The following is a 21,838-nucleotide window of genomic DNA, read 5'->3' as shown; positions in this document are numbered from 1 at the left end:
TGAACATCACCTTGTTCAAAGAACAAAACCAACACAGGGCATAAACTCACAGCAAATTACACACTCAATGTCATCAATCAATTTTTATTTATATAGCCCTAAATCACAAAAGTCTCAAAGGGCTGCACAAGCCACAACGACATCCTCGGTACAGAACCCACACAAGGGACGTCGATGGGAATGACTATGAGAAACCTTGGGGAGGATTGCATATGTGGGTAACCCCCCCTCTAAGTACAGTCCCTAGTGGATCCAACATAACAGTGAGAGTCCAGTCTCCGGACATCCAGTACCTCATCCATGGTCACCGGAACCGGAATAACCCAGAGAGGGGGCAGAGGAGAAAAGAAATCGGCAGATCAACTGGTCTAAAAAGGGGGTCTATTTAAAGGCTAGAGCAGGGGTCGGCAACCCGCGGCTCTAGAGCCGCATGCGGCTCTTTAGCGCCGCCCTAGTGGCTCTCTGGAGCTTTTTCAAAAATGTATGAAAAATGGAAAAAGGTGAGGAGAAAAAAATATATTTTTTGTGTTAATATGTTTTCTGTAGGAGGACAAACATGACACAAACCTCCCTAATTGTTATAAATCACACTGTTTATATTAAACATGCTTCACTGATTCGAGTATTTGGCGAGCGCCGTTTTGTCCTACTAATTTTGGCGGTCCTTGAACTCACCCTAGTTTGTTTACATGTACAACTTTCTCCGACTTTCTAGGACGTGTTTTATGCCACTTCTTTTTCTGTCTCATTTTGTCCACCAAACTTTTAACGTTGTGCGTGAATGCACAAAGGTGAGTTTTGTTGATGTTATTGACTTGTGTGGAGTGCTAATTGGGCATATTTGGTCACTGCATGACTGCAAGCTAATCGATGCTAACATGCTATTTAGGCTAGCTATATGTACATATTGCATCATTATGCCTCATTTGTAGCTATATTTGAGGTCATTTAGTTTCCTTTAAGTCCTCTTAATTCAATTTATATCTCATGACACACTATCTGTATATAATATGGCTTTTATTTTTTTGAGGCTCCAGACAGATTTGTTTTTGTATTTTTGGTCCAATATGGCTCTTTCAACATTTTGGGTTGCCGACCCAATCAGTATACAAATGAGTTTTAAGATGGAACTTAAATGCTTCTACTGAGGTAGCATCTCTAACTGTTACCCTGCAAATCAGTGTGACTTCTGCTGTTGCCGTATCCGTGATACACCGATAGGGAGAAGTTTTTATTTACACGATGAGTCGGGTGTGTCTTGACCTCGGCCTAACCCCTGAGCCCGACTCACCGAACCCCTTGGGTTCGATCAAACCCAGGTTAAGAACCACTGATATGTAAGAACTGGACAGCACAGTTGTTCTATAAAAGAGCTGTCATTTACAAACATTTTAACATATGAACACACACAAAAGAACCAAAGATTGGTACCGTTTGAGTATTGGAATTGAAATCCCAGGAACCTGATATTGGTACCGTATTCCTTCAAATGTGAAAGGTACCCATCAGTATTCCACCAACAGTAGCTTAATATAATAGACTTAGAGAAACTTTATTGATCCACAAGGAAAATTGTTCCTAATAATAATAATAATAATAAACACTAAATGCAATGCAGTGCAGTACAACACTGAAGCAACAACCTTTACTACAACAAATAATGTTAAAAACTCTTCGACCATTAGTTGATACTGTTGTTGCATTGGATCCTGTTAACTACCTAACTAGAGAGCATGCGTAGAGTGAAAATCTCTGCTAATAGTAAAGAATCCTTAAAAAAAATACCTGAAACCAGATGACAATCCAGATTACCCACAAACACTAATCATTTGTTCCGCCCATAACCATTTGAGTTTGAGGGGCGATAACCTCCTGGCAGAGGTAAAATAGCATGTACAATATTAAAAATGACAACAAAAAACAGCTCACTATTTGAATTTTTCTCCCGATTTCTAGGCAGTATGAAGGAGTCCAAGTCCCGTGAGGTGGAACTTCAGAGTGCTGAGCCTGAGGTCACAGAATTGATGTTACAGTTTATCTACACGGCTGAGTAAGCAAAATAAAAAAGTACAACAAAAAAAACAACACTCACATGCAAACCAAATCTTGACTATTCAGCATATTTGTGGTCGAAAATGTTGCTTGAACTCTAAATTGTACCAATTTTGGTCCACTATATTTAGGCTTTAAAGAAGTATTTAACCATCGGGACACAGGCTGACTTTTTTGTCCTTTTAGTACATTGTTTCTGTTTTTTAGCCATATTTCTTAGTGTTATTGTATAGTGCATGATTTTCCCTTAGAGGGTTTTTGTATACTTTTTAATTTCAATGTCAAATTATTTTACAAGTGTACAATACACTGACAAGTTACTTGACAATACCCCAAATCCAAATATTGGTTTATTTTTACAGTTTTTAAATACTTTGAAATAAAAATTCATAAAATTGAAATAAGATTCAATTAAGATAAATTTGAAATAAACACAGAAATTCTGCTGGGGCTTAATAAAATAAAATAAAAATAATATTTTACTTTTTAAAAAATTTTTGGCGGGGATGAAATAACAAAAAAATGTATTTTATTTCTCACAGTGTATACCATTGTTTATTTATCAGCCCAAATTTTTTATCAACTTCAGCCCTACAAAAAATACCAAACATGTTTTATTTATTATAATTTTTCTTTTATAATTTGACAACCCTTTGAAGGCCTTTTGATCAAAATGATGTGACATTTGTTAGGACGTTTTCAATTATAAATGTGCGTAACACGATTTATTTTTACTATTCTAAACCCGTTGACACTATTTGATCACTTCAAAAGTGTCAAAATGTCAACAAAAAAAAAATGTTTTAAAAATGATATTTTAATTTAGGACTGACATTTATTGCAAAAAAAAAAAAAAGTAAAAACAAAAGAAAAAAAGAATCCAAATGTTTTACTTGAGGACTTGCATGTCCCTAAATGTCCTCAGAGGATACATATTGATTTGACATAACTGCTTTAAGTTGGTCAAGGTAGGATTGTTGAATGTTTTGTATTGCTTGTGTAACTCTCCTGAAGGAATCAATAAAGTACTATCTATCTATCTATGCCAGGACTTCAGTGAAACGTAGTAATGCCATGTCTTTGCTGGATGTTGCCAACCAATACCAGATTGAGCCTTTGAAGAACATTTGTGAAGAGTTCCTCAAAGGACAGCTTGATGCAACAAACTGTTTAGGTGAGGGCTTAAAGGCCTACTGAAAGCCACTACTACCACGCAGTCTGATAGTTTATATATCAATGATGAAATCTTAACATTGCAACACATGCCAATACGGCCGGGTTAACTTATAAAGTGACATTTAAAATTTCCCGGCTGAAACGTCGCGGTATGATGACGTATGCGCGTGACGAAGTCAGTTTAACGGAAGTTATGGTACCCCGTAGAATCCTATACAAAAAGCTCTGTTTTCATTCCATAATTCCACAGTATTCTGGACATCTTTTGCAATTTGTTAAATGAACAATGAAGGCTGCAAAGAAGACAGTTGTAGGTGGGATCGGTGTATTAGCAGCGGACTACAGCAACACAACCAGGAGGACTTTGATGGAGAGCAGACGCGCTAGCCGCCGACCTCACCTTGACTTCCTATGTCTCCGGGCCGCCAAACGCATCGGGTGAAGTCCTTCGTCCTTCCGCCGATCGCTGGAACGCAGGTGAGCACGGGTGTTGATGAGCAGATGAGGGCTGGCTGGCATAGGTGGAGAGCTAATGTTTTTAGCATAGCTCTGTGCGGTCCGGTTGCTAAGTTAGCTTCAATGGCGTCGTTAGCACAGCATTGTTAACCTTCGCCAGCCTGGAAAGCATTAACCGTGTATTTACATGTCCACGGTTTAATAGTATTGTGGATTTTCTATCTATCCTTCCAGTCAGGGGTTTATTTCTTTTGTTTCTATATGCAGTTAAAGCACGATTCTATCACGTTAGCTCGTAGCTAAAGCATTTCGCCGATGTATTGTCGTGGAGATAAAAGGCATTGAATGTCCATTTCGTGGCGACTTGTCCAGGGTGTACACCGCCTTCAGCCCGATTGTAGCTGAGATAGGCTCCAGCACCCCCGCGACCCCGAAGGGAATAAGCGGTAGAAAATGGATGGATGGATGGGTGGATGGATGGATGTCCATTTCGCGTTCTCGACTCTCATTTTCAAGAGGATATAGTATTCGAGGTGGTTTAAAATACAAATCCGTGATCCACAATAGAAAAAGGAGAAAGTGTGGAATCCAATGAGTCAGCTTGTACCTAAGTTACGGTCAGAGCGGAAAAAAATATGTATTTCACTGCATTCTAGTCCGTCACTCTAACGTTCGTCGTCCACGAATTTTTTAATCTTGGCTCAAATTAATGGGGTAATGGTCCGAATCGCTCTAGCTGCGTTGAAAACAATAGGAAAATATGAGAGAGTGAACAACTGACAACGTCACGCTACTTCCGGTAGGGGCAAGGTTTTTTTTTATCAGAGACCAAAAGTTGCGAACTTTATCGACGTTGTTCTATACTAAATCCTTTCAGCAAAAATATGGCAATATCGCAAAATGATCAAGTATGACACATAAAATGGATCTGCTATCCCTGTTTAAATAAAAAAAGGTCATTTCAGTAGGCCTTTAAATGATAAAAAAATTAAAAATAAAAATACTTTCTTCTGTTTGTATAGTTCAAAGATAATATTTTGTGCTCGTCCACAGGATTCTTGTCTCTGGCAGACAGCATGGACTGCCCTGAGTTGAAGTCGGAAGCTCAGAACTTTCTACAGGAACACTTGACTGAGGTCTGCAAAATGGAGGAATTCTCGCAGCTGAGCGTTGAAGAGCTCAAACATCTGCTGCACCAGAACCACCGCTTTCGGCCCACTGTGGACGAGGTACATATGTTTTTACCTTTTCAACACACATTGGGTTGTCAGACCGTGTGATTTCAGAGTCCTCTACCTGTCAAACTGTAAAAATTATTAATCCACTTGTTCATTTACTGTTAATATCTGCTTATTTTCTGTTTCAACATGTTCTATCGACACTTCTGTTAAAATGTAATAATCACTTATTCTTCTTTTCTTTGATACTTTACATTAGTTTTGGATGATACCACAAATTTAGGTATTGATTACAGGATCATACATTGGTCATATTCAAAGTCCTCATGTGTCCAGGGACGTATTTACTGAGTTCATAAACATAATATACATTTTAAAGAACGAAAGAAGATGTTGTGATGCCAAAAAATATCGATGTAATCATAGTAGTATCGACTATATACGCTCCTGTACTTGGTATCATTACAGTGGATGTCAGGTGTAGATCCACCCATGGCGTTTGTTTACATTGTGACGCCGGTGAGCTATTGTATCCTCCTACGGTGTGTAGTGAAGCATGTTTAGCTATTCCTCGTCCTGCAGTGATAATGATACTTATAAGAAACTTACTTTATTTGTCACCATGGAGGCGAGGATTAGTGATTTAGAAGTAGCTAAAACACTGCCGACTGTGGATGGATGTTAGTCTTAAAGCACCTCTTCTTGAGGGCGTTTTAGTGTTATAACTTCACCTTTATTGTCAGTTTTTAAGCCAAAATGCGTCCTTTCTCCCTTTTCTGTCTACACACTGTGTCTGCTTGTAAGTACTCTGTGATTGTGCGCTGCCGAACATGCTCTTCTGCTCGTAAAACCAGCAATGTCATGACAACGCACCGTCATGCCCGGGAAACGGTACGTTTCAAACACAATATAGTACCGTTTTTGATTCATTAGTACCGCCATACTATACCAGTACCGGTATACCGTACAACCCTAGTAAAAAAAACAATGTAAATTTCACAGTAAAACTAAGCTGCTAGTGAAAAACAGTGGTACTGTTTATTTCCATTTTCAGTAACATGCTGAAAAAAACACTGTAAATTGTACGGTAAAATTTTCTTGACTGACCTGTCAGTTTTTTTACTGTAAAATCTAAGTTGTTTTTTTTTACATTGTACTAGGGTTGCACGGTATACCGGTATTAGTATAGTACCGCGATACTTATGAATCATATTCGGTACTATACCGCCTCTGAAAAGTACCGCCACCTCCCCCCGCACCCCGTCCTAGTCACGTCGTGTCATTGCTGGTTTTACGAGCAGAGGAGCATGTTCGGCAGCGCACACACACACGGAGTACTTACAAGCAGACACAGTGTGTAGACAGAAAAGGGAGAATGGACGCATTTTGGCCTAAAAAGTAAAGATAAAGGTGAAGTTATAACACTGAAACACCCTCAGGAAGAGGTGCTTTAAGACATGGCTAGCTTGTTAGCGGCTAAAGTCGAGCCACCGTGTGCAGTGTTTTAGCTACTTCTAAATCACTAATCCTTGTCTCCATGGCGACAAATAAAGTAAGTTTCTTACAAGTATCATTATCACTGCAGGATGAGGAATAGCTAAACATGCTTCACTACACACCGTAGGAGGATACAATAGCTCACCAGCGTCACAATGTAAACAAATGCCATGGGTGGATCTACACCTGACATCCACTGTAATGATACCAAGTACAGGGGCGTATCTAATCGATACTACTATGATTACATCAATATTTTTTATTATCACAAAATCTTTTTTCTTTTAAATTGATACTAGGTTTATACACTCAGGAAATAAGTCTCTGGACACATGAGGACTTTGGATATGACCAATATATGATCCTGTAGCTACTTGGTATCAGATCAATACCTAAATTGTTGGTATCATCCAAAACTAATGTAAAGCATTATCACTGCAGGATGAGGAATAGCTAAACATGCTTCACTACACACCGTAGGAGCTCACCGACATCAAAATGTAAACAAACGCAATTGGTGGATCTACACCAGGGGTCACCAACCTTTTTGAAAGCAAGAGCTACTTCTTGGGTACTGATTAATGCGAAGGGCTACCAGTTTGATACACACTTAAATAAATTGCCAGAAATAGCCAATTTGCTCAATTTACCTTTAACTCTATGTTATTATTAATAATTAATGATATTTACACTTAATTGAATGGTTTAAAAGAGGAGAAAACACGAAAAAAATGACAATTACATTTTGAAACATTGTTTATCTTCAATTTCGACTCTTTAAAATTCAAAATTCAACCGAAAAAAAGAAGAGAAATTCTAGCTAATCCGAATCTTTTTGAAAAAATTAAAAAAATAATTTATGGAACATCATTTGTAATTTTTCCTGATTAAGATTAATTTTAGAATTTTGATGACATGTTTTAAATAGGTTAAAATCCAATCTGCACTTTGTTAGAATATATAACAAATTGGACCAAGCTATATTTCTAACAAAGACAAATCATTATTTCTCCTAGATTTTCCAGAACAAAAATTTTAAAAGAAATTCAAAAGACTTTGAAATAAGATTTAAATTTGATTCTACAGATTTGCCAGAATAATTGTTTTGAATTTTAATCATAAGTTTGAAGAAATATTTCACAAATATTCTTCGTCGAAAAAACAGAAGCTAAAGTGAAGAATTAAATTAACATTTATTTATTATTCTTTACAATAATAAAAAAAAATTTTTTTACTTGGACATTGATTTCAATTGTCAGGAAAGAAGAGGAAGGAATTTAAAAGGTAAAAAGGTATATGTGTTTAAAAATCCTACAATCATTTTTAAGGTTGTATTTTTTCTCTAAAATTGTCTTTCTGAAAGTTATAAGAAGCAAAGAAAAAAAATGAATGAATTTATTTAAACAAGTGAAGACCAAGTCTTTAAAATATTTTCTTGGATTTTCAAATTCTATTTGAGTTTTGTCTCTCTTAGAATTAAAAATATCGAGCAAAGCGAGACCAGCTTGCTAGTAAATAAATACAATTTAAAAAATAGAGGCAGCTCACTGGTAAGTGCTGCTATTTGAGCTATTTTTAGAACAGGCCAGCGGGCTACTCATCTGGTCCTTACGGGCTACCTGGTGCCCGCGGGCACCGCGTTGGTGACCCCTGATCTACACCTAACATCCACTGTAATGATACCGAGTACAGTGGCGTAGGGAACTCTCCTGAAGGAATCAATAAAGTACTATCTATCTATCTATCTAGTCGATACTACTATGATCACGTCGATATTTTTTGGCATCACAACATCATCTTTTGTTTTTTTAAATTATTTATAATCATTCATTTCATTTGTTTCATTTATTTATTTATTTCAGGCAATAACATAAAAAAGTACAAAGTTGACCACACATAATAATATACATTAATATAGTGCAAAAGGTAATGTATAGTATGTAATTCATGATTGTCCAGTTTTGCCTGAAAGGGAGTGGGAAGAAGATAATTGATTTAATCCCACCCCCAGTTCTCCATTCAGTGATTATTCACATGAGTTTCACTCTTACTTGGTTCAAGGATTATAATACAGATGTTGTATCATAGTGGCTTTACCACAGGTAACAATAATGCCAGATATTATGTTTATAAACTCAGGAAATACGTCCTTGGACACATGAGGACTTTGAATATGACCAATGTATGATCCTGTAACTACTTGGTATCGGATCGATACCCAAATTTGTGGTATCATCCAAAACTAATGTAAAGTATCCAAACAACAGAAGAATAAGTAACAGAAGTGTAGATAGAACATGTTAAAAGAAAAAGCAAGCAGATATTAACAGTAAATGAACACGTGGATTAATAATACATTTTTACAGTTTGTCCCTCATAATGTGTACAAAATAATAGGTGTATAAATGACACAATATGTTACTGCGTACGTCAGCAGACTAATTAGGAGTCTTTGTTTGTTTACTTACTACTAAAAGACAAGTTGTCTAGTATGTTCACTATTTTATTTAAGGACAAACTTGCAATAATAAACATATGTTTCATGTACCCTAAGATTTGCTGTTAAAATTAAGCCAATAATGCCATTTTTTGTGGTCCCCTTTATTTAGGAAAAGTACCGAAAAGTATCGAAATAATTTTGGTACCTGTACCAATATATTGGTATCGGTAAAAACAAATCATCAAATGCATAGGCAATTGTGCAATAATACTGTTAGAAGTGGCCCCTCTGAGGGCCAACATAACTGCCATGTGGCCCTCAATTAACAGGAGTTTGACCCCCACTGACATAGTGGTATCATGGTACGCCAAGGAATCACCTAAATACCTCGGAGCCAGTCAGGTACGTCGGCTCCATCTAGTGGTGCGCCAACGAATGACCTCGGAGCCGGTCAGGATCTGTCCCACGTCATGCTGCTCTAAATGAGAAGGCATCCATTTCAATTTGACAAATAATATCGCTGACATGATGGCGATGTTAGTTCCTACCTGTTGTATTCAGGTGTTAGTTCCTACCTGTTGTATTCAGGTGTTACTTCCTACCTGTTGTATTCAGGTGTTACTTCCTACCTGTTGTATTCAGGTGTTAGTTCCTACCTGTTGTATTCAGGTGTTACTTCCTACCTGTTGTATTCAGGTGTTAGTTCCTACCTGTTGTATTCAGGTGTTAGTTCCTACCTGTTGTATTCAGGTGTTAGTTCCTACCTGTTGTATTCAGGTGTTAGTTCCTACCTGTTGTATTCAGGTGTTAGTTCCTACCTGTTGTATTCAGGTGTTAGTTCCTGCCTGTTGTATTCAGGTGTTAGTTCCTACCTGTTATGTTCAGGTGTTACTTCCTACCTGTTGTATTCAGGTGTTAGTTCCTACCTGTTGTATTCAGATGTTAGTTCCTACCTGTTATGTTCAGGTGTTACTTCCTACCTGTTGTATTCAGGTGTTAGTTCCTACCTGTTGTATTCAGATGTTACTTACTACCTGTTGTATTCAGATGTTAGTTCATTCCTGTTGTATTCAGATGTTACTTCCTACCTGTTGTATTCAGATGTTACTTACTACCTGTTGTATTCAGATGTTAGTTCATTCCTGTTGTATTCAGATGTTACTTCCTACCTGTTGTATTCAGATGTTACTTACTACCTGTTGTATTCAGATGTTAGTTCCTACCTGTTGTATTCAGATGTTAGTTCCTACCTGTTGTATTCAGATGTTACTTCCTACCTGTTGTATTCAGATGTTACTTACTACCTGTTGTATTCAGATGACGTGCTCGCCTTCCTGCTGCTGGGATTAAATTGGAGCGGTTTAAAACGCGGCTTTCTTTTATAATATTTTAATGCTGTATGTTCAAATGTGTCAGCATATCGCTCGTATGACCCACTGATGAAATAGCAGCCTTATAACTATTAAATATTTTCTTGAAAAATGCCGCCATTTTGCTAGCGGACGTCAAATACGCCCACGTTGCGTAATGACGTCATCACCACCCGGAAGAATCGACAAGGGGACCGTTTGAAAAAAAATGGCAAGCGTTTCCAAGAAAATGTATCTACTGAACCGGTTCTGAACAAAAACCGAGATTTCCAAACGTATTGTAACCGAGGGTTTATATATGTGGCCTATACTGTATAAAAGTACAAAATAACAAACACGGAGGTTCCAGTTTTAAACGAGGACCACTTTATTTTCGTTGGTTTTCAAAACCTCCGCTGGCTCCACCACAACCACTTCCGCTCTTAGCGCCTTCAAAATAAGAGCTCAAGGCATGTACTGTATAACAGCTTATAACAGGAACTTTAAGATCACAAAGAGGCAAGTCCATAAAATAGGTTACAGTATCATCATTTATCTTTTGGAAATGTACTCGAGCGAATTGATATCGTATATATTGAGCTCAGAGCTACACGCCCATCTTATTAGCGTGCCGCCGGAAGTTGCCGAGGATCGGGTATGTTGTTAAAAAACATAGACATCTTATAAGGGTACGCAGCATGGAGCGCTACTGCCTACTGGCGATGACGAGACGCGGGGCCGCCATCTTGGAGTGGTGATCCGCTCCACTCAGTGCAATTCATTTGGCAGGAACAATGAACTGTCAGCGCATTTAATTCATCTTACCTCACTGAATACCACTGATTTACACGCGCTTTTTGTCATAACGTGTAGCTATGATAAAGGACACATGTTTTATTATTCATAGTTTGCTTAAGAGTAATAGAATATTCTTATATGCTATAAGTGACCAGACATCCGAGATCAAAACTGGGAATATAATCCCAGAGAAGGGGGAAAAAACAGTCAGCTATTTATAAATTGAAGAAACAATATGATTAGGTTATATATACATGCGTATATCCTACATAAACAATGTATGAATACATTAGATATCTATATATCTACACCAGGGGTCACCAACCTTTTTGAAACCAAGAGCTACTTCTTGGGTACTGATTAATGCGAAGGGCTACCAGTTTGATACACACTTAAATAAATTGCCAGAAATAGCCAATTTGCTCAATTTACCTTTAACTCTGTTATTATTAATAATTAATGATATTTACACTTAATTGAACGGTTTAAAAGAGGAGAAAACACGAAACAAATGACAATTAAATTTTGAAACATAGTTTATCTTCAATTTCGACTCTTTCAAATTCTAAATTCTACCGAAAAAAAGAAGAGAAAAACTAGCTAATTTGAATCTTTTTGAAAAAATTAAAAAAAGAATTTATGGAACATCATTAGTAATTTTTCCTGATTGAGATTAATTTTACAATTTTGATGATCTGTTTTAAATAGGTTAAAACCCAATCTACACTTTGTTAGAATATATAACAAATTGGACCAAGCTATATTTTTAACAAAGACAAATTATTTCTTCTAGATTTTCCAGAACAAAAATTTTAAAAGAAATTCAAAAGACTTTGAAATAAGATTTAAATTTGATTCTACAGATTTTCTAGATTTTCCAGAATATTTTTTTTGAATTTTAATCATAAGTTTGAAGAAATATTTCACAAATATTCTTCGTCGAAAAAACAGAAGCCAAAATGAAGAATTAAATTAAAATTTATTTATTATTCTTTACAATAAAAACAATAAATTTACTTGAACATTGATTTAAATTGTCAGGAAAGAAGAGGAAGGAATTTAAAAGGTAAAAAGGTATATGTGTTTAAAAATCCTAAAATAATTTTTAAGGTTGTATTTTTTCTCTAAAATTGTCTTTCTGAAAGTTATGAGAAGCAAAGTAAAAAAATTAATGAATTTATTTAAACAAGTGAAGACCAAGTCTTTAAAATATTTTCTTGGATTTTCAAATTCTATTTGAGTTTTGTCTCTCTTAGAATTAAAAATGTCGGGCAAAGCGAGACCAGCTTGCTAGTAAATAAATGCAATTTAAAAAATAGAGGCAGCTCACTGGTAAGTGCTGCTATTTGAGCTATTTTTAGAACAGGCCAGCGGGCGACTCATCTGGTCCTTACGGGCTACCTGGTGCCCGCGGGCACCGCGTTGGTGACCCCTGATCTATAGACTGTATTTCTGTTGCTGCAGCAGCAGAGACTTTATTCTGTCTTGACACTTTTTATTGATATTTTGTATTACATTCTACATTCTTCCCTTAAATTATAGTGTTTACAGTGATTGTTTTATATGTATTTTTTTATGTATGTCGCTTTGGATAAAAGCGTCCGCCAAATACTTAAACATAAACATATATAAACACCTGAAAGTCTTTATATCAGCTAAAACCACCAATCTGTTTCACTGGATTCAGAATAAAACCAAATTCTGTCTTAATTCTGTGTTGGATTTTACAATCTTTATCTTCATCATTTATTTCAACTTTATGTTATTCAAGTATGACATTTTTAAATGTAATTAATTTCATTGACAAGCAATTCTATTATGGTCATACTCTTGTTTGCTACCAGCTACGATTTCAGTACTATTGAAGATCTTTGCTCCTTCTCAACTCTGTGGTAATATTCTTTTCACCAAATACAACTAATAGTACGTTAATGTTAAATTTTACTTGTGAAAAGTAATCCCCGGATTCCTATTTTCAACAGTCCGCTCATTTGAGCAGGAAAACGCTGAACACCATCTTTGTTTTCTACCTGTCAACTGCCAGTTTAGACTGCTCGCCGGCTCCTCATCACCACTTCAAGATGGCGGCCCAATTTCTTGCATCACACAGCCAGTCTGCTGATAAGATGTCCATATCCAGGCAAAAAAATTTCCACAAAAATGTCGATTTATGAAAGTAAGGCCTACATTGGTTTACAATGATCAATCAAATCTTGGCGAATGACTAAGAGTACAAAAGCCCTTAAAGTACAAAAACCCCGGCCGAGTCATACCAAAGACTATAAAAATGTTAGCCATTACCTCCCTGCTTAGCACTCAGCATCAAGGGTTGGAATTGGAGGTTAAATCACCAAAAATTATTCCGGGGCGCGGAATCATAGAGTCAAAAACATCCCAGGTGTCCTTGAAGGGAGCATGCCCTTGCCAAAGCCAGTCCAGAGGGAGTCAAATTGTAGATATGGATCGTTTTCGTTTGCTTTAGTTGTCCGTTCTGGCTCTTAAATAGATCATAATTCCGCCTCTCAGAGTGGAAAGGTTCTCCGTGTTATCCAGTTTGTGATTCAGTTAAAAATCGATAGTCTCAGTGCCCACAGCTCTGCTCATCGTATCAATCATTTGTGGCAACTTTGAGGTACCGTGAACATCATCTTTTGAATTTGTCAATTTGTCAACTACAATCAGCAGATGTCAAGTTATCATGATTCCAAATAGGTAGACTGAATCGCAAGACATAACCCTCCACTTTTTCCAAGAGTCTATCCTCTATCCAGCAACAAAAGTTCTGTCAGGACAGACAGGTTCCCCCGAACCCAAGCTTTTCGTTGAGAATATCTTGTCAATTTTGTTGAGAGGGCAGTTGATCAATTCCATTGTTTAGATTTTGGAGAGCAGTGCAAAAAGAGGCTCCAAGAAATTAAGACAAGACCAAACAAGACAAAGAAGAAAAGGCGAGAGAGAAGAGAGGAAAGGGAAATGTCCGCCTTTGTTGAGAGACAGAGAGAAGGCTGAGGCTGTTGTGCCATAAAAGTGTTTTTGGGTGTGTAAATGTTGATGTAATTAAACTTGAATGAGTGCACAGTCATTGTGTCTTTGGACATCACAGTCGTCTAAGGAATGACTTGAGCAAGTACAAAATTATATTATGATTTATACATGTCAGAATCAGAATCAGAATCAGCTTTATTGTCATTACGCAGGCTAACGAGATTGAGGCCATTCCATACAGTGCGATAAAACAAATGTACACTCTATACAGAGGGTGAAATGAATATGTACATGAATATCTACATGACAGGGTGGTTGGTGGAATGGGTTATTGCACCGAAGAGAAGGCAGTTATGAGGGTCAATGGGGAAGTCTGTTCAGGGTGGTTATGGCCCTGGGGAAGAAGCTGTTCTTTAGCCTGTTCGTCTTGGTTTTAATGCACCTGTAGCGCTTCCCAGAGGGCAGCAGGTGGAACAGGTCAGAGCCAGGGTGGGTGGAACAGGTCAGAGCCAGGGTGGGTGCTGTCCTTGATGATGGCACTGGCTCTGTTGAGGCAGCGGGAGGTGTAGCTGTCCATCAGAGAGGGGAGAGGGCGGCCGATGATCTTCTGAGCCGTCTTGACCACTCTTTGCAGCCTCTCCCTGTCTGCTGCAGTGCAGCTGCCGTACCATACTGTAATACAGTAGGTCAGCAGGCTCTCGATGGACGAGCGGTAGAAGGTCAGCAGCAGGTCAGGCTTCAGGTTGTACTTCCCGAGGACTCTCAGGAAGTGTAGCCGCTGCTGAGCCTTCATGATGATTGCTGTGGTGTTGACTGTCCAGGAAAAGTCGTTGGAGATGTGGACTCCAAGGTACCTGAAGGTGTGGACCCCCTCCACACGCTCGCCGTTGATGTAGAGGGGGGATACTCTGGCACGGACATTTTCCAGTGCTACGACACAAGAACCCAGACATGGGAAGCAAAAAGCAGCATGCTGATGGGTCGCTGCAACCATGGCTCAGTGGAGGCCAATGGACTCATTTACGTTTGTGGAGGATCTGTGGGCAACCCGGTCTCTGGCACGGTCATCGACGACTGTGAGGCGTTTGATCCCAGCACCCAAGAGTGAGTCACTAAACTGTACACTAGTCCCAGAAACTGCCTCAGCGCGATATTGGGAGATTCTGTTTATCTTCCCTATCAGATGGAGATCACTGGCCGCAATGAAAGAGCCCAGGAAGAACCACGGGTTGGCGGTGATCGACAACACAATCTATGCTTTTGGAGGACGGGGGGAAAAAGGTGATTTGACAAAAGAATAGGAATGATTAGGTCTGAACTAACTCATTGACGGTTTTCTAGGTCCACTAAACACGGTGGAGTGCTACGACATTGCCAGTGACACATGGAACGCAGCCCTCCGGATGCCGTTGTGCGGCGAAACTGTCAAGTGTGCCGTCGTAAGGGATGTGGTTTACGTGTTCGTGGGGCATAAAGGAGCTTCCCGGCTTGGACGGGTGATGGAGTACCACACAAACGGTGACAGGTTTGTACGTCGAAATGAAGCACGACTGTCCCATGGACCATCAGCTTCAGTTATTTCCTCTTGTCATGTTAAAAAGGTTTACCATAGTGACCAGAATATGAGAGTCTTTTGAAAGATTAAATTGTTTTTTTTTAATATCTGCTAGATTGCAGTATAAAACAGAAGTTCAATGTTCATGGTATCAGACTCTGTAATATCCAGTTTCTTAGCTGCTCAAAAGCTACGTACTTGATGACTCCGCATTGATGACCAATATTTTAAAATCATATTTTCAAAGCAACACTAAGAATGTAACAACAATTTTAAAAAAAATTTAAAACGTAAATGAGTTATAGCTACATGCTGCAGTGTTATCAAGATGGACGACAACAAGCTAGTGCCATCTATGCCGCAACGATGGGGTCGGCCATTGGTCAAATTTGTTACGATTCCAATTCTATTTGGTTCAACAATTCGGTTCTCTATTCTATTGTCCGTTCTAGCTGTAGAAATACGATAAATGCAAGTAGAAATGTAAAACCAACGTAGAAATATGTTAAATGAAAGTTTTGTTGAAAGGTACAATAAATGTACACATTGGTTAAAAGAAACCATAAATGTGTTGAAAAGTAGAATGAATGGAGAACTACGGTGCATCCGGAAAGTAGTCACAGCGCTTCACTTTTTCCACATTTTGTTATGTTACAGCCTTTTTTTATTTTATTTTGCAAACTTATTAAAAATAAATACCTCATGTACATAAGTATTCACAGCCTTTGCTGAATAATTGATGCACCTTTGGCGGAAATTACAGCCTCAAGTCTTTTTGAATACGATGCCACAAGCTTCGGGCAGTTTGGCCCATTCCTCTTTGCAGCACCTTTCAAGCTCCATCAGGTTGGATGGGAAGCGTTGGTTTTCATCCAGGATGTCTCTGTACGTTGCTGCGTTCATCTTTCCCTCTATCCTGACTAGTCTCCCAGTTCTTGCCACTGAAAAGCATCCCCACAGCATGATGCTGCCACCACCATGCTTCACTGTAGTGATGGTATTGGCCTGGTGATGAGCAGGCCTGGCCCTAATCAATCTGGCGCCCTAGGCAAGATTTTAGGTGGCGCCCCCCCACATCGGCAGTGAAGTGTATATACTCACAAGAAACCGAATAGCTTTGTCTTTGACGTTTTTTTTTTTGCTTAAAGAAAGCAAGTTAACATATTATATGAGACTGTTATGTTATGATTATCTTTAACCGAATCACAGCAGTGCTCAAATTAAAAAACAGCATTCAGCACTCATGTGATATTGCTTAATTAACATTAATGATGTGCACTTTAACAACTAGGCTTACAACTATACCTAATATATAAAGGGGTGGAAAAGTGACTATTACCTGCAGGGCAAACATTAGCTAACCAGAAGGCAATAACAATGTCAACAAAAAACACCTGCTTAAAAGATCTAATACAAATGTCCCTGAGGAATGTAAGGTGGGAGTACTGTAATTACCTAACGTTACATTATTATTTTCCATAACAATTTAGCCCCCTCCACAATATTAACCCGACGTTAAAACAGAACTAGCTATTTATTGATTAGCAATTGCCGAATCATGTAACATTAGCTTAATGCTAAAAAGCCAGGTTACTATCACATTCTGTAACAGACAAATAATTTCATGTAGGCTAACGTTACCTACCTGCTACCTCTGTCTTTTTCTCGTTTCTCCTCCTCTTCTTTTCTATTTTTTCTTCCCTGGGCACCTGACAGTTTTGACCGTTTTGACATTTTGTGTTGATTTTTTTTAAGTGGTGACGTCCAAAAAGAGTCATGATACGGGAAGGGAGGGGGCGCACCGTTCTCATTAGACCAGAGAATTTTGTTTATCATGGTCTGAGAGTCTTTCAGGTGCAATTTGGTAAAAAAAAAAAAAAAAAAAAAAGAAATTTAGCAAAGGGCTTCCACATTACCATACAGGCCTGATTGATGGATTGCTGCAGAGATGGTTGTCTTTCTGGAAGGTTCTCCTATCTCCACAGAGGAATGTTGTAGCTCTGACATGATGACCATCAAGTTCTTGGTCACCTCCCTGACTACACTAAGATGAAACTGCCCAAAGATAGGTGTGCCAAGTTTTGTATTCAAAAAGACTTGAGGCTGTAATTGCTGCCAAAGGTGCATCAACAAAATATTGAGTACATGTGTTTTTTTTTGTTTTAATAAACTTAACTTCACATTGTCATTATGCGGTATTGTCTGTAGAATTGGGAGGATACAAATTAATTTATACCATTTTGCAATAAGGCTGGAACATAAAATGTGGAAAAAGTGAAACGCTGTGAATACTGTCCGGATACACCGTATGTATGCGTTGAAATGTAGAATACTGTGAATATAAAACGTTAAACTAAAGTATGGACATGTTGAAATGTAGAATAATGTTAAATGAAAGTAGAAAAAGTGCTAAAATGTAAAATAAATGTAGACGCATGTTGGAAGGATGGGAGTTTGTAGGATTTTTTTGCGATACCAAGTGGAAAATGTTCTATTTCTGACTTCCGTTCTGCTTTTTTTTATTGATTGATTGTTTTACTGATCCTAAATTCAAATTGTAGAAATGTGTCAAATGCAAGTAGAAATGTGTGGAAATGTAGAATAAATGTGAAAATATGTTAATTTAACCTCTAAAGGCTTAGTGGCCACATGCGTGGACAGCACCTTTTAGCTCTTATTTCCAAAATGGTGTACACTACTGAATTGGGGTCTTGTGGCCGCTTATGTGGACACTTATACTGCCATCTGGTGGTGTCAGAAGAGTATAACATACAATGGAATTTGGGACAAAAAGTGTAAAAATAAGAATTAGCATGTCACTAAACGTGAAGTACACGTTTGTGTACTTATGGACTAAGTACATCATATCAAAAGATGATTCTTAGTTTTTATTCTAATTAGCGTCCAATAAGCCCAAATAGCAAAGAGAAATAAAAAAAGCATGTAAACAAACAGCTTGGGCCTTAAGAAATAAATAAAAGTAGGTATATGTCAAAATGCAGAATCAATGTACAATTATTTATTTGCAATATATTGCATTGCCTTAAATGGGAAAGTGATGGCCGCCACAAAGCACATCGCTTATGCTGCTACAGCACACGGACGTATCGACTTCTATCTAAAAGTACAGGAAGTATTAAATGTTCTGGATACTTTCTCAGTTATGAGAGTTAGGGGACAAAAAGTGGCGAAAAAGAATAGTGCAGAAATGTTGTGAAAGATCAAATCACAAAATCATCTGTTTGATATAAGAGGATTTTATTTGTAATTATGAATGGGAAAAAAGTTTGCTGTAATTAAAATGTGTAAATGAAGTAACAATACTTCCATAGAATATTTCAAACAAGCCATGTCAAGAATATACTTTAATCAAAATTAATTTATAATAATAATAATAATAGATTTTATTTGTAAAAGCACCTTACCTTGAGTAAACAACCTCAAAGTGCTACAGTGTATTAAAAAAATAAAAAGATAATGAAAATAAAAACTAGAACAGCCTAATAGCTAGAACTAGTATGCATATATCTAAAAAAAGGCTTTTTTTTTCTTTAAAGAAGGGTTTTTAAGCCTCCACAGTCTGTGGTGCCCTCAGGTGGTCAGGGAGAGTGTTCCACAGACTGGGAGCGGCGGAGCAGATTTAATTTGAATTTAATGGAATTTGAATTGCAATTCTACTCCGTGTTTGCATCCTCAACTCAAGTTTATTTATTTATTTATTCAGGTTTCTCATTGTCATCCCATTGGGTTGAGTTTTGTCCTTGCCATGATGTGGGATCTGAGTCGAGGATGTCGTTGTGGCTTGTGCAGCCCTTTGAGACACTCGTGATTTAGGGCTATATAAGTCAACTTTGATTGATTGATTGACTGAAGTTCAAGGAGTTAGCATACATTTTTGAATTTTCCACAAGCCTGGAGTGTGAGGAAAGAAGAAAAGCTCAGAATGTAAAACTCGCACATAAGACGAGGGGTCTAGTACTCAATACTGTAACATATTTATTTGAAACAATGAATGGCTTGTTGTCCTATTTCTTAATGAGCATGCTTTCTCTTTTTTTTTTTCCACCCGAGTGCAGATGGATGACCAATTATGAAATGTTTCACATGCCGACCAGCCTGGTTTGTGCCTTCAAAACATGCGGCGGCGGTAACGAGGAGCACCGCGTGCTTCTCGGAGATTCCCAGGAACCGAGTCGTTAACATTGTCATCCTTAACGAGCACAGAGGCGTAATTAACTACAGCTGCCATGTTTATGTTGATTTTTGAAAAAAATGTAACTTAGATATTGGGTTTCACAATGTAAAGCGCTTTGAGTCACTCGAGAAAAGCGCTATATAAATAGAATTCACTTCACTTCTTGGGTTTTTTTATAGGTGAAAATAAAATTGTGTTGATGGAAGGAGCCATTGTGTGTGCGTGTGTTATATATGGTGAAGTTTAGGTGCTAAAAGCCGGCAACTCACCTTTATACTGTGTTGTTAGGAACTCACATTTCTACTACAGTGGACTTTAGAGGAAGCAAACAGAATGAGTAGCACAGCTATAATGGGAATTTTTTATTTTGTAAAATAAACTTGGGATTTACAAGGTTGAAATGATAAAACGTCTTACAAAAGATGTCGATTTGAATTTAAAAGACTAAAAGCAGTTGCGAATACAATTATCTACACCAGGGGTCTCAAACACGCGGCCCGCGGGCCTTTATTTTGCGGCCCGCACCTTAATATGAAAATTTAAAGTTTTATATGAATGGCGCTTGACAGCGTCATACTTGTAAACCCTCACGATTTTTCCGGGAGACTCTCGAATTTCAGTGCCCCTCCCGGAAATCTCCAGGGGCAACCATTCTCCCGAATTTCGGCCGATTTTCACCCAGCAGTGTTTCCCACACATTCATTTATTTGTGGCGGCCCGCCACGAAAGAATTAAGGCCGCCACAAAAAAAATTATTAAAAAAAAAAAATTTTTTTTTTTTTTTTTTGTCCTGTCCAGCCCCTCAGGCAAATCATATAGTTGATGTAGATGCCCATATCGGCTGTTCAGATTTACTTTACAAAAGAGAAGTGTAGGATCAAGATTTTTGGAGCTCTTTGTTCAGTGGATCAGATGTTTGATGAAGCTCTGTGTCTATCTACCACCACTACTGTTTTATGTTTATTTGTTACTGACTGTGGCAGGACACCTCTGCCTCTGTTTCACTTTATGTTGCTGGTAAATAATATGGTTGTAATTAGAGATGTCCGATAATATCGGCCTGCCGATATTATCGGCCGATATATGCGTTAAAATGTAATATCGGAAATTATCAGTATCGTTTTTTTTTATTATCGGTATCATTTTTTTGTTTGTTTGTTTTTTTTATTAAATCAACATAAAAAACACAAGATACACTTACAATTAGTGCACCAACCCAAAAAACCTCCCTCCCCCATTTACACTCATTCACACAAAAGGGTTGTTTCTTTCTGTTATTAATATTCTGGTTCCTACATTATATATCAATATATATCAATACAGTCTGCAAGGGATACAGTCCGTAAGCACACATGATTGTGCGTGCTGCTGGTCCACTAATAGTACTAACCTTTAACAGTTAATTTTACTCATTTTCATTCATTACTAGTTTCTATGTAACTGTTTTTGTATTGTTTTACTTTCTTTTTTATTCAAGAATATGTTTATTTTATTTTATTATTTTTTTCAAAAAGGACCTTATCTTCACCATACCTGGTTGTCCAAATTAGGCATAATAATGTGTTAATTCCACGACTGCATATATCGGTTGATATCGGTATCGGTTGATATCGGTATCGGTAATTAAAGAGTTGGACAATATCGGAATATCGGATATCGGCAAAAAGCCATTATCGGACATCCCTAGTTGTAATAGTAGGCCTATGTTAAATTATTTAGTATGCACTAATTAAAGGGGCAGAGCTTTAAAAGACATTTTAGCTTTTATATTTTATAAGATATATTTTTTGTAAGAACCACAATTAATAAATATATTTCAGTGAATAACTTATTGTTCAAATCTGTATATAAATATGTACATAAAGTGTTGTAATTATATTGTAAAATGGATGGATGGACGTTTAAAACAAAACTGTTATTATTAATTAGTAAGTATACATTTTTTGAGCCTTTTTAGAGAAAATCATATAATTGTAGTAAATTATGCAAATTACTCGATGTCATGGTGACATACGCCCATAGCCACGCCCCCACCGCCACAGGTATCTTGGCAGTTTATGGGAAACACTGCCCAGACAACAATATTAAGGGCGTGCCTTAAAGGCACTGCCTTTAGCGTCCTCTACAGCCTGTACAAACAGCATGCCAGCCCAGTCA

General features: G+C 37.6%; 2 protein-coding genes across 7 annotated transcripts in view; one reads left to right on the top strand and one right to left on the bottom strand.

Moving 5' to 3' along the window:
• Positions 1–10,549, bottom strand: part of si:ch73-345f18.3 (uncharacterized) — a 23,463-nt gene extending 12,914 nt beyond the window's left edge. For 2 of the 6 annotated variants that reach the window (XM_062029461.1, XM_062029466.1), the window contains exons 1-3: positions 10,104–10,549; positions 9,187–9,277; positions 1,930–2,007 (exon numbers count right to left, since the gene is read on the bottom strand). The gene's annotated coding sequence lies outside the window, so the exon portion shown is untranslated. Of the gene's footprint in view, positions 1–1,929; positions 2,008–9,178; positions 9,428–10,103 lie in introns of those variants that run through there. The other 4 variants (XM_062029464.1, XM_062029467.1, XM_062029465.1 and 1 more) reach the window with 3 other exon arrangements.
• The window catches only part of LOC133636401 (kelch-like protein 7), a 22,400-nt gene extending 2,714 nt beyond the window's left edge, over positions 1–19,686 (top strand). The window contains exons 3-9 of the mRNA XM_062030393.1: positions 1,957–2,050; positions 3,102–3,226; positions 4,738–4,913; positions 14,830–15,035; positions 15,115–15,212; positions 15,273–15,456; positions 19,563–19,686. Coding sequence (XP_061886377.1) covers positions 1,957–2,050; positions 3,102–3,226; positions 4,738–4,913; positions 14,830–15,035; positions 15,115–15,212; positions 15,273–15,456; positions 19,563–19,686 — 1,007 coding nt within the window. The remainder of the gene's footprint in view (positions 1–1,956; positions 2,051–3,101; positions 3,227–4,737; positions 4,914–14,829; positions 15,036–15,114; positions 15,213–15,272; positions 15,457–19,562) is intronic.
• The last annotated feature ends 2,152 nt before the right edge of the window (positions 19,687–21,838 follow it).

The sequence above is a fragment of the Entelurus aequoreus genome, linkage group LG20 (genome assembly GCF_033978785.1).
Source record: "Entelurus aequoreus isolate RoL-2023_Sb linkage group LG20, RoL_Eaeq_v1.1, whole genome shotgun sequence".
Classification (NCBI taxonomy): Eukaryota; Metazoa; Chordata; class Actinopteri; order Syngnathiformes; family Syngnathidae; genus Entelurus; species Entelurus aequoreus.
The sequence above is the reverse complement of the archived record's forward strand: the minus strand, read 5'-3'. Positions and strand labels throughout refer to the sequence as shown.